The sequence below is a fragment of the Rhinolophus sinicus genome, chromosome 17 (genome assembly GCF_057876585.1).
Source record: "Rhinolophus sinicus isolate RSI-liver-muscle chromosome 17, RSI-T2T, whole genome shotgun sequence".
In the NCBI taxonomy this organism is placed as follows: Eukaryota; Metazoa; Chordata; class Mammalia; order Chiroptera; family Rhinolophidae; genus Rhinolophus; species Rhinolophus sinicus.
The window spans coordinates 48847395-48863243 of record NC_142517.1 but is presented as its reverse complement, the minus strand read 5'-3'; the positions used below and the strand labels follow the sequence as shown (position 1 = coordinate 48863243).

Here is a 15849-nt window from a genome sequence, read left to right as displayed (position 1 = left end):
TCTACAGCCCCAACCAAAGAACGGCATTTAGGGGGATTATGGGTCCCTGAAACTGTAAACAAAATTATGTGTCTGTGCACAGGCATGATATTATGAACCATAGGTCCAAATCTTTCATTAGATTCTCAAAAGAGGACTCTATCTGTAAAAGTGTTCAGGACCACTAATCTATACCCTGTGTATACTGTCGGGAAACTTTATTATGAGGACTTTTACCCTTACATATTTAATGTTGATTTTATTTACATTACTGAAGTCCTTCAAAAAAAAAAGTCTATATATTTCTAATTGTGACCTTAAGAGACATTAAAAAGTTTAAGGTGAAAAAAATGTGCAGATGTGGGGAAAATCATCAGCAGAAATAATTGTTGTGCAGCAAAAATACTTCTTGCTTCTCCAGTATGAGTTTTCTGCTGAATAATTTGTTTGCTCATTGATTAATTCATCACGTTTCACATTATGCAGAAAGAGATAGCTTCATTTTTGGATGTCTGGAGTCCATGTGCTCAAACCACCGCATGATGCAGATGGAGTGAAATGAAGAATGAGCTATAATGTAACTATAGAGACTTAAAGGGGATGATGAAAGGAAAAAGAATACAGAATGATTAAAGGAAAAAAGATATAACTCAAAACAGGAGAAGGTTTTCTTGGGTTCTTTCATCAAGATATATTCATCTTGTTAGCAAGAATATCATAACATTAAATAACACATACACATACATACACACACACACACTCACACACACACACACACACGCATATATTCTCAATCCTATAGATGAAAGTGTGGAAATTACTTCAGACCACACATCTGATGACTGACTTTACCTCTTTCACACCAGATGTTTCACATAAGATGATGTTCACATTTTTGATTTTTCTAAACTTTACAACCATCAGGAACTAGAACAAAGTGTTCACATAACATGCAATGTTTTCTCAGAGTTTCAGAGCTCATCCTTGCTCATCATTTTTTCATATGTATAAAAAAATTTAAAACATGTTGAATAATCACAGGCTTTTACTGCATCTCTAAATCCATCACTAGAAGTTCATTACTCCATCACCCGATCCTGGTTAGGAGGAAAGAAACTCTGTAGATATAAATGTTATTTCCAAAACTAGGATTACCTCAGCATCTGTCATTATTCTTTTTTTCAATAATCAGTAACTCATAAAACAGAATAAATGTCAACAAACTTGCTAGCTCTGTTGGTTTCTGAGGTATATTGCATATTATGAACCTAAGGAAACTAAAGTGAGGAGTGGTTTTTGGGCCCCTTTTGCAGAATGCATTCTAATCACATGTTCATCACATATTATCAGTCTCTCCATTCAGGCATCTATAAGCATGTTTTTTTAAAAAGAACTTTTTGTTTCAATGTCAACTTCTGCATTCTTGTAAAATAGCATTCATAAACAAAATCAGAATCATTGTCCTGTTACGTAAGGAAGGGAAATATATCAAAGAAAAACACTCATTGCAGTAATGTTTCCAAAATTCCATTGGGTGATTGGAGGGAATGGCTCCCATTATGTATTTAGACAAAAAGACCAGGAGTACTCTCAGAATCATTCTAAGAACATTGTAAAAACCCACTAATATTTCAGCTTGTCAACTAGCTGATTGAACATGGATTATTTCCAGAATTCATGATACAATGAATTGTATATGACACAGGCATTATGAATACAAATACGAGGTGGAATTAATTATTTCAAAAAGATGTTAATCAGTAAGTAAATCAGCTTCATAATATGACTGCCATTACTTCGTTATCCTAAACTTAATTGGGAAGCTATCCACACAAATGGGGAAGTTTCAAAAGTTGTGTTGAATCAGTACCTCAATATGATCCATTGCTTTCTGCCAGACAGACTGCTTCTCCTCGGCACTGTGTCCAGGAATAGATAGGATATTGTGAATGTAGTTAAAGACTTCTTCCTGAGGAGCATAAGACAACATAATTTATTCATTAATCCACTTATGCAATATTTAGTCACCACTTATTATCTGTATTAGTCTTGGTAAAGGTCTATCATTTGGAGATGGAAACCCATGTGGAGATGTTATAGTTAACTGATGACAAACTGATACTAAAGAGAAAAAGTAATTGTTTAAAGTTTAGGATAGACTCTTAAAAGTTGCAAATCTGTTGCAGTTAATTTTGGTTTCAATTTCATTACCCTAATGAGGGAATATCATACTTTTGTCTTTGGAGGTCCTTGCCCACATTCCCAATTTCATCTCAAATCACTTTTGCCCTTGTCTATTATGCTTATACTGATGTTCCCAGCATTTATATGATCTTTATTCAGTTCCTTGAACATGTCAAAATTTTCCCCACCTCAGCACCTTTGTATATATGGTTCCCTACCCTGTTGGTTCTTTGCTTGACTAACTTCTCAAATTCCAAAGTCAGTTTATATGTCACTCTGTCTGAGATTCCTTCCCTGGCTGCTCTGTATATGTCAGTTCCCCCATTATCCTCCAAAGTTGCATCCACTTTCTCTTCTTCTCTAGCACTCACCACAATTTGTAATTATATATTTGTTTTTTTATCATCAATCTCCACACTAAATTATAAGTTCTAAAATTGCAGGCACTATATCTGTTTTAATTATCAATGTATACTTGGCTAATAGCAGGTACTCAATAAAAACCTACTGAGTAAATGAAAACTTTGAATCAGCAAACACATGTACAAATATTTCTACTAAATAGTTGTATCTACTGAATAGTTATTTCTACTCAATGTGAGGGTAGAAGGGAATGAGTAAGTAGAAAGCACGAGCAGGCTCTTAACTCACCTCTCTTAGTGGGTCACGTAAGTAGCAATCAACAATTTTGTCATATTGGTGTTCTCGTTCATACATAAACTCACAAATTTGATAACTAGGACATAAAAGGAAAAACTTCAGTGTACCCACCAGACAAGTAGTTATTAGCTAACTGTTTCAAGAACTTTGCTCAGGTATAAAGATTAGTATTAAGATAAATGAATATAGCAGTGAAGCATTATTTCTACTGCTAAATGAAGTTATAGTATCTAACTGGATCATTATCTGTCATTTCTATAAATACAGGTTTACTATGCTGCTTAATATATGTTTATAAGAAATTTCAAAATGGGATACAAAATAAATGTTAAAGCAACAATGTGTCACATAAAAATAGTTAATATATTAGATATCAATTAATTAATTATGTTTCGCTGTTCAGAATTAAATATGTCAAATGAAATATTCAACAAACTAGATAAACAGCAGTGTTAACAAATTGCATCTTATTTGCTATGTTAAATTCTGCATTGTTTATAATATATAGAAATAACTGTTAAACATCTATTAAATACCATGGGAATTGTAAGTAAGAAAAAACTAAAATAATAAATCATAAGACTGTTAATTCATTTTTATACTAAAACAAAGGTACAAACACTTCAAATTTACTTACTGTTAATTTCTGCAAATTTTACTAATTTCTAGACTTGAAAGGCAAAAACTTTCATACTTAGGTTTTTGTTGTTATATGCTTAGCTTTTCTTAATTTAAAAAATGGTAATGCATGAATAAACTGGGCTTCAAGTTAGAGAAATGCAATTTAATAGTTGTATTAACTAATATATGGCTTCAAAACAACTTACAACTCTGCTTTTTCTGCCATACGGATGAGGCGACTCTCTTCAAATTGAACTATGCCTCCAGCCTGCAGCAATTCCAGAAGGACCTGAACATTTAAAATAAATGAGCAAAAACACATTGGAATTTGTTTTTATTAGCTCTTTAAGAGTCCCTTCAGCTGTACAAACTGTAACTTTTTTCCTTTTGTCTTATTACTTGCTGAGGTTTTGGCTTGGCTCTCAAATATATAATGGGTTAGACAGCCATTATAATGTTGATCATATTGTAAGTCTTATAAAAAGATAAACGACTATTTTTCAAACTTGGAAGGAATGTCATAGTGTTTGCAACTAAAGTCTTATTAGACTATCTAACTGACCCTCTACTAAGCTAAAAATGTCCATATGTACTCTTTCAAGAAATGCATTCTTATCTAGAGCTTTTATATCTTATGGGCTTTATGTCTTATGATCCACAGGGAGCATCCATGTTTACAAGTTATTTTTGCTAATGAAACATTGGGTTTTTCATGGTAGCATTATTCACAAGAGCCAAAAGGTGGAAACAACCCAAATGTGTATCAACGGAGGAATGGATAAACAAAATATGGTACATCCATATAATGGAATATTGTTCGGCCTTAGAAAATGAAATTCTGACACATGCTAAAACATTGATGAACCTCAAAAATGTAATGCTAAGTGAAATAAGCCAGTTACACACAAACAAAAAATACTGTATGAATCCACTTATATGAGGTACCTAAACTAGTCAAGTTCACAGACAGAAAGTTGCATGGTAGTTGCCAGGGGTTGGGGAGGGGATAATGGGGACTCACTGTTTAATGATAGAGTTTCAGTTTGGGACGCTAAAGTTCTGTAAATGGATATTGGTGATGATTGCACAACAATGATAATATACTTAAAGTCACTGGATTATACACTTAAAACAGTTAAAATGACAAATTACACAATATATATATTTTACCACAATAAAAAGCAAACAAAACCATTGGGATTGATATAAATAATTTTACCACACTAAGAGCTGAATAAAAAAGGTGACTGGGATGTTGCAATAGATTCATCAATATTTTTAAATAAACCTCAAAATGCAATACAATCATTACATAGTCATTCAAGGAATATGAGAAAGCTCTCTCCTACATGTAAGTTTAAGATGCAGAATAACATGACCCTTCTCAGAACTCCAGGAAACCACTTAACAAAGTATTTTTCTAACCCAGTAAATTGATTATTTTCAAGTGAAAAAAAAAAAAGGCAGACAAGAAACAAAACCTATCCAAACTTTACATTTCAGAACCCTAATGTAACCCATTTTGAGTACTATCATGCACGGTTATATAGAACAACTATGGAGTCCACCCCATCTATTGAAAGCCTCAATTTGGAATAACATAATAGAAATGCCATTGGTGGAGTCAGTCTTACCAGCTCACTAGAGCTGACTGTTACATTTTTAGAAATTTTGTATCGGTTGTTGAATACAGCCATGATAAAAAGTAAGTGATATAAACTTACAATTAAATAAATTAAAAACAAAAGTAATTAATACTCAAAACTCATCACTTCCTAATTATGTTACTACATTTTACTATGTGTGCCCTCAAGGTTAGTTCCTATAACTCTATCAGTATGGTGGAAATATTACATAAGGGTATTCTGTGCATCTCTTCCCAATTCTATACTCAGGGACATCCTGTTGGTAGGATGAAATCAGCCCTGGTGAGAGTACTTATACCATGGAAACTGGCAAAGGCTGTAAATCGGGGCTTTTTACATTTTTAAAAACATTGTAAAACAAACAAAAGAGTATGTGACAGATAGCATACATGGCCCACAAAGCCTAAAATATTTACTCTTTGGCCCTTTACAGAAAAAGTTTGCCAATGCTTGGTTAAGAAAGTGAAGGAGATAATAAGGCGATCAAACTTAAAAGTGTGCACGTAGTAGTCATCACATTGTGAATAGCACAAAAAAATTAAGGAATTATTTTTCTAGCATTCAAAAACTGTTATCCAATTCAGCAAAGAAGTCACTTCATTGATGAATGAATGACGTTCTGACATGCTTTCATTGTTGCACTTTCATTTATGTAAATAAAAATATCAACCAACATTCATATCATACCTACATTGAGGGACCAGTTGTTAAATTTTTATCAGCACACCACTGGGAAATACTCAAAAATACCGCATAAACAAAGTTTGACATATAACAAACGGTACAAGGGAAAGAGCGCTGGATTAGATGGGAAGGAACTGGGTTCTAATCTTAGTTGTGAACTTTAGCAACTTTATCAGTTTTCAATATTTCTAAAATGAGTAGAAAAAGAAACTAGATAATCTCAAAGGGGACTCTCAATAATAGAATGTTATTATATGATGACTACTTTTCAAGGTTTGGCTTTAACATTTAGATTTGGTTTTCATTTCTGTTTAATTTTGTTTTTATAGAAAAAGTTTTTATCATTTTATATAGCAGCACCCTGCAAACCATGATTCACTTTTCCTGTCAATAAAGAAATAGGGGCTAAATGAGGGGTCCACATTACTGTTTGTATTCAATATAATTTAAGAAATAGCTAAAATTTTAGCAGCTGTTCTCTTTCCTAAGATAGTCTGCAACCATCACTGGACCACAGCTGTGCAGAGAAAGGGGTCACTGCTGCTAACCTATGTTCTTTATCTGAGTCTCAACCTCCCAGCTGTGGGCTATTACCATAAAAAAAATCAGCTCTCAAAGTATTACTTTTTGTAGCTTATTTGACAAAAGTCTGGCTATTACTTTTAAATAGGTTGATTCTCAATGCTCACAATTATAATGGGTAAACTTTTAAAGAATTCTACTCTTAGAAGGGACCCTCAAGAAAGCGGCGTAAGTAGTTGTGGTAGTTAAGCAGTTACTATCTCACAGTGATTAGTGGAAGGACAGATGGCTCCTAGTCTCCAGAAATGGTTAGCCCTAATGTAGTGGGGTTAGGGACGCTCCAAAGTTGAGTGCCCCCACTCAGGATCCGGCAGTCTCTCTGGTTCAGGGCCATAGCAGCTAGGAGTGGTTATCTGATTAATACACTAGTGGAAAGCAGGACACAACAGGTGCCAACGGTCGCTACATGTACAGAAGGATGAAGTATTCTTTGATGTCATGTTGGATGCAAGACAGGCCCAGTCTGCCTAAGAATTTAGTTTGATATAAGCTCCTTATATATGTACTTCTAACAACCAGCCACACTGTTTTCTGGTTTCCACTATCTAGCTTAGTATTAGGGTTTGGCACAAGTCATCTTCCCCCGATGCCTGGTAAGGCCTAGCACAGAAGGGTTCTTTCTGGCTTACTCTGTCGTCTTTCCCACTCTAGCAAAAGTGTCCTAGTAGTTCATACCTGCTGTCTTTCAGAGTGTCGGGAATCGTCGTCAGGACTACAGAGGAATTCAAGGACCTGGTCAAAGAAAGGTATTTTTTTATTGGATATCAGATACATGCCATAACACTGTCACAATGAAAACAACAATCACCCTTCTATATCACCAATGCATTCAACACTCAGCCATAACAAATACCACAGGTATACAGTACCTCCCAAACTGAGTGGCCCAGTATCTGTCACAGGAGGTTCAGGTATGCGACAATTTAATATGTACCTTACACACATTTCTTCACTGTTTAGAAACATGACTAAAAGGCAGTGCCATGTACATACCTTAACTTTAAGATCCCTGATACCAGGGACCAAGAAAAGCATGAATTTTGAAGTCAGGCCACTTAAATTTGAACTCTCACCTTATTAATACTTAATAATAACATTTATTGCTAATAATGACATTTATTAGATGTGACCTTGGATGAGTGACTCTTAACTTCTACAGGCTTTAGTTTCCTCATCTGCCAAATGGGGTACCAACTATATCAATTTCAGAGCTACTGGGATCATTGAGTTAATAGATACATAACAGAGCCTGGCGCTATGAAGTACCCAATAAATGCCACTCATTATTAGCACTTATCTGCAGATAAAAAAGTATTTTCATTGCCACCTGTGGATACGTAGGAGCAATGTAACTGGGATGAGGAGATACCTTTCAAAGTCATTTGTAAGTAAATTCAGATTTTCTAAAAGTAATCTCTCCTCCAGATTATCAATGTAATAGTCTTACTACCAGTGAGATGGGTGATTCCTAAATTGGAAAATTCTTGAGCAAATAATTCTAGGCAATGTGGAGCAAAAGAATAATTGAGAGAACAGAATCTCTATAAACTAATCTCTACAAACCATATTCCTAGGACACCTAGTTAGTAGGCAAAGTCATACTACCCAGACACGTGATAAAAATTAAAAAAAAAAACTAAATTAGATCCAAATTGAAACTTAAACAGGCTTCTCCTTGATAAGACACTTATCCAATAAGCTGTTACATTAAGATACCATGTAATTCAACGAACTTTTCTATGAACAGTAAAAGAATAAAAACATCTTAGCTCCCATTGTTAAAGACACTCACCTGATCAAAGAGGGTTCTGTTTACAAACAAGGTATTATCAGGTTTTGCAAGCTGCCGGGCAAGGAATGTAAAGAGACACCCTACTTGTGAGGGAGTAAAATCTGAATTCTCCACCATAACCTGATGAGCAAAAGAGACCATTTATTCAATACTCTTATCTGGTTTGAAACAAAAAAATATGTACACTTAGAAGGGGGTAAACCTCATTACTAAAGACTCATGACAAGATTCTTTGACCCTGCAACCATTCAGCTCAATACCATTAGAGAAGGAGCACCACTATTTGCATCCTCTGTAAAGAAAGCATTTTTGTGATTTTTGGCACATTTCTAGGCACAACTTGGGTGAGAAACGAATTGTTTGAGAGATAACTTTCAAAGAAATATTGATCATGTTTCCCTCTTGAAGTCTTAAAATAGAATCCTACTAAAATAAATTTAAATTATATTAAAGTTACATATAAATTATATATAACAATCTGCCCACCAACACAGGAAGCAGGTAGTTGCTTTGGGGTTTAAAAGTCAGATAACTTGAGAAGGAAGGTATTCCAGAAAAGAAGTCAGCTAGCCCACGAATCAATGAAGTGAGTGGCTTCTGCCTTGTCTATAAGCAGTTTCTTGAATCGATAGTTTTGCCTAACGGGCCTTTTACAACCACAGCGAGTTACCAAATCATAATCATTCCACTGCTTTAAGTGAGCTCTCCTCTCCTGAGTTCCAACTATGTTAAGATGCTATGGTAGATGCCTTCACGGGAATTAAAAACAAGAACACAAGGTGAGACAGGTAAACAGATCTTAAATAAAAGGCATAATAAAAGTCATCAGCACTATTATAAAGGAACAAATGACTATGGAAGCACAGTGGGGACAATTTAGTTGAACCAGTTAGAGAAGGAACTTAACAGAAATGAAAAAAGTCGTTTTTAAACTAAGCTTTCAAGCTCATGTGGAACCCGTGTCAGGAAAAAGTGTGAGCCAGTCCAGAGGAGATTGTGAGCAAAACCATGGACACAGGAAAACATAAGTTTGTTTGGAGAAACTATGTGTTTCATTACAATACAGCAGCATGTGTGAAGAGGAGGGAGAAAGCAGAAAGGAAAGATGAGGCCTCAAATGTCATTCTAAACAACCTAGAATTTATTCCATAGGAAACTGGGGAGCTACTAAAGGTGTTCAATAGGGCGAGTCGGTCCCAATCAGTACTGTGCTCAGCAAAACGAACCTGTCAGCAGCGTACAGGATAAAAGAATAGAAGGAAGAAACAGAAGGGAGACAGAGATGCACGTGACTGCGGGGGACCAAGGGACAAACAAAGGGGTTCTGAACGGGGGCAGTGATAACGCAAAGGGAAGGAAAAACGGGAGCCAAGGACACTGCAAGCGAGAGACAGGAGGTATTCATGTATGTGGAAATGTGTGGCTCAAGAAGGAGTGAAAAGTAACAGATCTTGAGCCTGACAGGCAGGAAGGATAATGATGCCATTAACAGAGAGAGAACACGGAAGTTTGGGAAAGAAGGTCAAGTACTGTTTTGGAAAGTTGAATTTATGGGGGCAACTCTGCAAGAAATTAGGGAATAGTACCCTGTCTTATCTATCGAAAAGTCCTAAGTTCCCTCGGACTATTCTCCATTCAGAAACAAAGCATAAGATTTTTCCTGTTATGAAACATTCCCTTGGGGCCTAGCTTTTGGCCTACCTTTTCTTACTTTGCTGGCAGCATATCCCTTTCTTTTCCTCTTCCTGCTTTGGTCCAGCAATCACAGCTTGTTCCAGTGCATCATTAATCATTACTAGAGTATGATGATATTTCTAGTTGTAATCCGTCTCAGTATCTAAATTCCAATTTACGATATTCAAAGAGCTTTCTATAGCTTTAAAATCCTCAGCCATCACTTCCTTTCGTCATGCAGGTCCTTTTCAAGGAGCCAACCCTTGGGGCCCAGCTACTGCTCCTCTCTACTTTCAGCCGTCTTTTTACTCTGTAAGTGAAAACTCTTTAACTGTCTGATCCTTGAAACACCTTTGGAGGAAACAGTTCTAACTCACAACCAATTTCCTTGCTATCTCAGCAAGTGTCTGTCTGCTTATCACCCTAGAAATACTTGTTTCTTTCCATTTCCTCCTTCTTACCTATTTCAGAGCCATGCTTACAAAATTTTCTGGGCATTCTTGAACAAAGTCACAAATTAACAGTTTTTCCCCTCTATGTCCACAGCCATTCAGCACACATAATAAATGGCTTAGGTCGGATGCTCATTTGCCTGTTCTCTAGCCACTGCCTATACTCTAGCTTTCACTGGCTACCTCAGAAGTATATTTTAACAAATTAGTAGAACTCTATCACCAGAAATGAGAAAATAATCTCAATAGTTCATTCTTCATTGACCCAGGGTAAATACTATCAAAGCAATATACAAGAGTAGCAATTTGCCAACAGTAATATTTTATGGAGTTTTATTCTCTTCATTTGGATCATTCTTTTAGCTTAGTATTGTTTACATTTGAATTCCAATGCAATCAATTTGCAAATATTTCTTGAATATCTACTAGGTTGCAGGCATTGTGCTAGGCACATACTGGGCATGTTAAAACAATAACAAAAAAACAACTCATGAGTCATGAAGAAATCAAAAGCTAAATAAAAAAATACTTTGAGGCAAATGAAAATGGAAACACAATATTCCAAAATCTCTGGGATACAGCATAGCAAAAGCAGTCCTAAGAGGGAAGTTCATAGCAAAACATGGCTACCTCAAGAAACAAGAAAAAGCTCAAACAATCTAACTTCACATCTAAAGGAACTAGAAAAAGAAGAACAAATAAAACCCAAACTTAGTCGAAGGAAGGAAATAATAAAGATCAGAGCAGAAATAAATGAAAAGAGACTAAAAGGAAAAAAGAAAGAAAGAAAGAAAAAAAATCTATAAAACTAAGAGCTGATTTTTGGAAAAGATAAACAAAATTGATAAATCTTTAGCCAAACTCATCAAGAAAAAAAGAGAGAGGGCCCAAATAAATAAAATCAGAAATGAAAAAGAAGTTACAACCGATACCACAAAAATACAAAGGCTCATTAGAAACTATGATGAACAATTACAAGCCAACAAATTGATCAACCTAGAAAAAAATGGATCAATTCCTAGAAACATACAAACTTCCAAAACTGAATCATGACGAAATAGAAAATCTGATTACACTGATTACTAGCAATGAAACTGAATCAGAAATCAAACAAACTCCCAACAAACAAAAGTCCAAGATAACTTCAAAGATGAATTCTACCAAACATTTAAAGAAAAGTTAATACCTATTCTTTTCACATTATTCCAATGGGTATGCTTCCAAACCCATTTTACAAGACCAGCATTACCTAACACCAAAACCAGACATTACAAAAAAAAGAAAATTACAGGCCAATATCCCTGACTAACATAGATTCAAAAATCCTCCAAAAAAATATAAGCAAACCAAATTCCACAATATATTAAAAGGATCATACACTATGATTAAATGGGATTTATTCCAGAGATGCAAGGATGGCTCAACATCTACATATCAATCAATGTAATACACCACATGAATAAAACAAAGGATAAAAATCACTTGATCATCTCAATAGATGCAGAGAAAGCATTTGAAAAAATTCAACATCCATTTACGATAAAACTTCTCAACAAAATCACTAGAGAAGCAACATACTTCAACATAATAAAGTCCACATATGACAAACCCAAAGCTAACCTCATACTCAATGGTGAAAAGCTGAAAGCTTTTCCTCTACGATCAGGAACAAGACAAGAATGCCTACTTTCATCACTTTTATTCAACACAATATTGGAAGTCCTAGACACAGCAATTAGACAAGAAAAAAAGAAGGCATCCATACTGAAAAGGAAGAAGTAAAACTGTCACTATTTGTAAATGACATGATATCCTGTGTAAAAAATCCTAAAGACTCCACCAAAAAACTAATAGAACCTAAATTCAGTAAAGTTGCAGGACACAAAATTAATATACAAAATCTGTTGCATTTCTATACATTAATAATGAACTATTAGAAAGAGAAATTAAGAAAACAACCCCATTTACAATTGCATCAAAAAGAAAAAATACCCAGAAATGAATTTAACTAAGGAGGTGAAAGACCTGTACTCCGAAAATTATAAGAGAGTGATGAAAGAAATTGAAGACAACACAAATAAATTAAAGGATGTATCATGCTCATGGATTGGAAGATTAATATTGTTAAAATGTCCATGCTACCCAAAGCAACCTACAGATTCAATGCAATCCCTATCAAAATTCCAATGGCATATTTCACAGAATTAGAACAAAGAATCCTAAAATTTGTATGGAATCAAAAAAGACTCCAAATAGCCACAGCAATCTTGAGAAAAATGAACAAATCATGCTCCATGATATCAAAATATACCACAAAGCTATAATAATTAAAACAGTATGATACTTGCACAAAAATAGACACATAAATCAATGGAACAGAATAGAGCCCAGGAATAAACCCACATGTATATGGCCAATTAACCTATAACAAAAGAGGGAAGAATATACAATTGGAAAAGACAGTCCCTTCAGTGAATGATGTTGGGAAAACAGGACAACTACATACAAAAGAATGAAACTGGACCAACTTTCTTACACCAAATATAAAAACAACTCAAAGTGGATTAAGGACTTAAATGTAGGACTTAAAATCATAAAACTACTAGAAGAAAACATAGGTAGTAAACTCTCTGACATCAGTCTAGCAATATTTCTGTGGATATGTCGTTTCAGGCAAGGGCAACAAAAGCAAAAAAAAAAAATGAGACTACATCTAAAAAGTTTTTGCATAGTAAAGGAACCATCAACAAAATAAAAAGGCAACTTACTGAAAAGGAGGAGATATTTGCAAATGAAATATTTGATAAGGGGTTGAAATCCAAAATATATAAAGAACTCATAAAATTCAATATAAAAAATTTTTTTTGATTAAAAAATGGGCAGAGGACCTGAACAGACCTTTTTCCTAGGAAGACATATAGATAATTCATACAATAGGCACATGAAAAGATGCTCATCATCAATAATCATCAGGGAAATGCAAATCAAAACCATAATGGGTAACTACCCCACATCTGTTAGAAGAGCAATTATCCAAAAGACAAGAAATAACAAGTGTTGGCGAGTATGTGGAGAAAAGGGAACACTAAGGCATTGTTGGTGGGAATGCAAATTGGTGCAGCCACTATGGAAAACAGCATGTAGGTTCCTCAAAAAATTAAAAATGGAACTACCATATGATCCAGCAATTCCACTTCTGGGTATTTATCCAAAGAAAACAAAAACACCAATTTGAAAAGATATGTGCACCTCATGTTTACTGCAGCATTATTTACAATAGCAAAGATATGGAAGCAACCTAAGCATCCATTTATAGATAACAGATAAAGAAGATGTGGTATATATATACAATGGAATATTACTCAGCCATAAAAAATGCAATTTTGCCATTTGTGACAACACAAATGGACCTAGAGGGTATTATAGTAAGTGAAGTAAGTCAGAGAAAGACAAATACCATATGATTTCACTTACATGTGGAATCAAAAAATATAACAAAATAAAACAAAACAGAAACAGACTCATAGAAACAGGGGACAAAGTAGTGGCTGCCAGAGGGAAAGGGGTGGGGAATTCAGGGAATGGGCAAAACAGGTGAAGAGGATTAAGAGGCACAACTTCCAGTTATAAAATAGATAAGTCATGAGGATATAATGTACAGCTTAGGGAATATAGTCAATAATATTGTAATAACTTTGTAAAGTGACAGATGGTAACTAGATTCATCATGGTGACCATTTCATAACGTAAAAAATATTGAATCACTATGGTGTACACCTCAAACTAATATAATACTGTATGCCAACTATAATTCAATTGAAAGAAATTACAAAAAAAAAAACCAACCAATCCTCACCTATAAGAAGCTCAACTCCAGGTAGGAAAATATACACATAAACAATCACCATACAGTGTGCCACGTATAGCATAAAGTGTTGTATGAACACAAACAAAGAGCAACTAATCAAATAGAAGTGTGGGAGAGGACTCTAAAAGAGTTTCTCATGGATGATATTTCAGTTATGTGCTGGAAAATTGTTAGGCATTTGCCAGGCAGAGAAAGGGAAAGTAAAGGCATGACGGGATCAAAGAAAATTCACGCAAATAATGTAAGCTATAACGATGACACAGAAAATTCAGTGAATTCCAATCATTTAATACAGTTGAAAAGTTCCTAATACAGTGGGGGAGAGGGGCAGTAGGATCGGGGAGCAGTTACGGGGAAGTAGTCAGAGACCAGAAAATATAGAAGGATCTTGGATGTTACGTTAAACAGCTGAGATGGGTATGGCAGAAACTAGTATTTGTGCTCCAACATCTGTTCTTCCCTCCTAACTTAGAAACAAAATTCCTCATTTTTAGCTAAATACATGGTCATCCACGATACAGAGCACACTTCTCAGTCTCTCTTAGCAGCTAAGGGGTTGTATGTCTAAATTCTGATCAACATGATATAAGCAGAATTATAGTAAACAACTAAGAAATTTCCTTAGAGAGGAAACACTACCTTCTCCATCTCTTTCTGCATTCAGCTGGCTAGAATGCAAAGGTGATGCTTGGAGCCTGAGCAACCATTTTGGACCAAAAAACCAGAAACCATGTATTAAGAAAAACAGCAGTGAGACAGAAGGAATCTGCATCCCTGACAAGTTTGTGAAACTACTCTACTAGATCAGGTTGCCTACCTTCAGACTTATAGGAGAAAAATAAGTTCCCATCAAAATTGAGATAGTGTTATTTTGAATTTTCTCTCATAGCAGAACTTAATTCCAACCAATCCAATGTGGAGCCAAAGGTAGAGGAAAAACAAGACCAAAGCAGCGGAGGACAAGATTAAGTATAGGGAGACCAGTTAGGAAGTATTTTGTAAATCTAGGTAAAAATTCTCCATACTAGTCACCTGGATCAAATTGGCATTATTTGGGAAGCTTAGCAATCCTATTCTCATATTCACCACTGCCTATCTTACAAGGTCAAGAAATAGCTCAAATGACATCGTGTATATACATGTGCTTTGAAAATTATAAAGTATTACAAACATAATGCACAAATGTTATGCACCACTAGAGAACATTTGCATATTAATCTCTTGTCCAACATAATCTAAAAGTCACTATGAGGAAGAAATCTCCATTTTACAGCCAAATGAACGAGACGAAAATGGTGAGCTTTCAGCTACAAGAAGAAATTGGCCTGGTTGAAGCTGTGCAGATGGAAAAGAATCTGTCTGTGCATTCATTCATTAGAACAGCATGAATCTCAAAATAGCTTTGGACTGAATCTCGTTAGATTTAGACTGGGATAATCATCTCTGTGTGCCTCAAATTATTCGTATGTGTCACCTGTCATCTCAGTACCACGGCAAAATTATGGCACTACCTTAGCAACACAGTGATGTTGGTAAGAGATACAAAGGAGACTCTTCACTTTAATTGTTTTCTCAAAGCACTCTTTAAGTCAGTCTTCATTATTGCAGGTAATCATACTAATATAGCAATTACCACAATATACATTTCTCAAAAGCAGTACCCTGTATAAGTAGTATACAGTCTAAGGCTGAGATATATTCATTTTT

At 35.0% G+C, this 15849-nt stretch overlaps 1 protein-coding gene across 4 annotated transcripts in view; it reads right to left on the bottom strand.

Moving 5' to 3' along the window:
* Nucleotides 1-15849, bottom strand: part of VPS8 (VPS8 subunit of CORVET complex) — a 233582-nt gene that overhangs the window by 105861 nt on the left and 111872 nt on the right. For all 4 annotated transcript variants that reach the window (XM_019735832.3, XM_074328957.2, XM_074328952.2 and 1 more), the window contains exons 29-33: nucleotides 8149-8268; nucleotides 7032-7088; nucleotides 3651-3733; nucleotides 2815-2899; nucleotides 1850-1948 (exon numbers count right to left, since the gene is read on the bottom strand). In XM_019735832.3, coding sequence (XP_019591391.3) covers nucleotides 1850-1948; nucleotides 2815-2899; nucleotides 3651-3733; nucleotides 7032-7088; nucleotides 8149-8268 — 444 coding nt within the window. The remainder of the gene's footprint in view (nucleotides 1-1849; nucleotides 1949-2814; nucleotides 2900-3650; nucleotides 3734-7031; nucleotides 7089-8148; nucleotides 8269-15849) is intronic.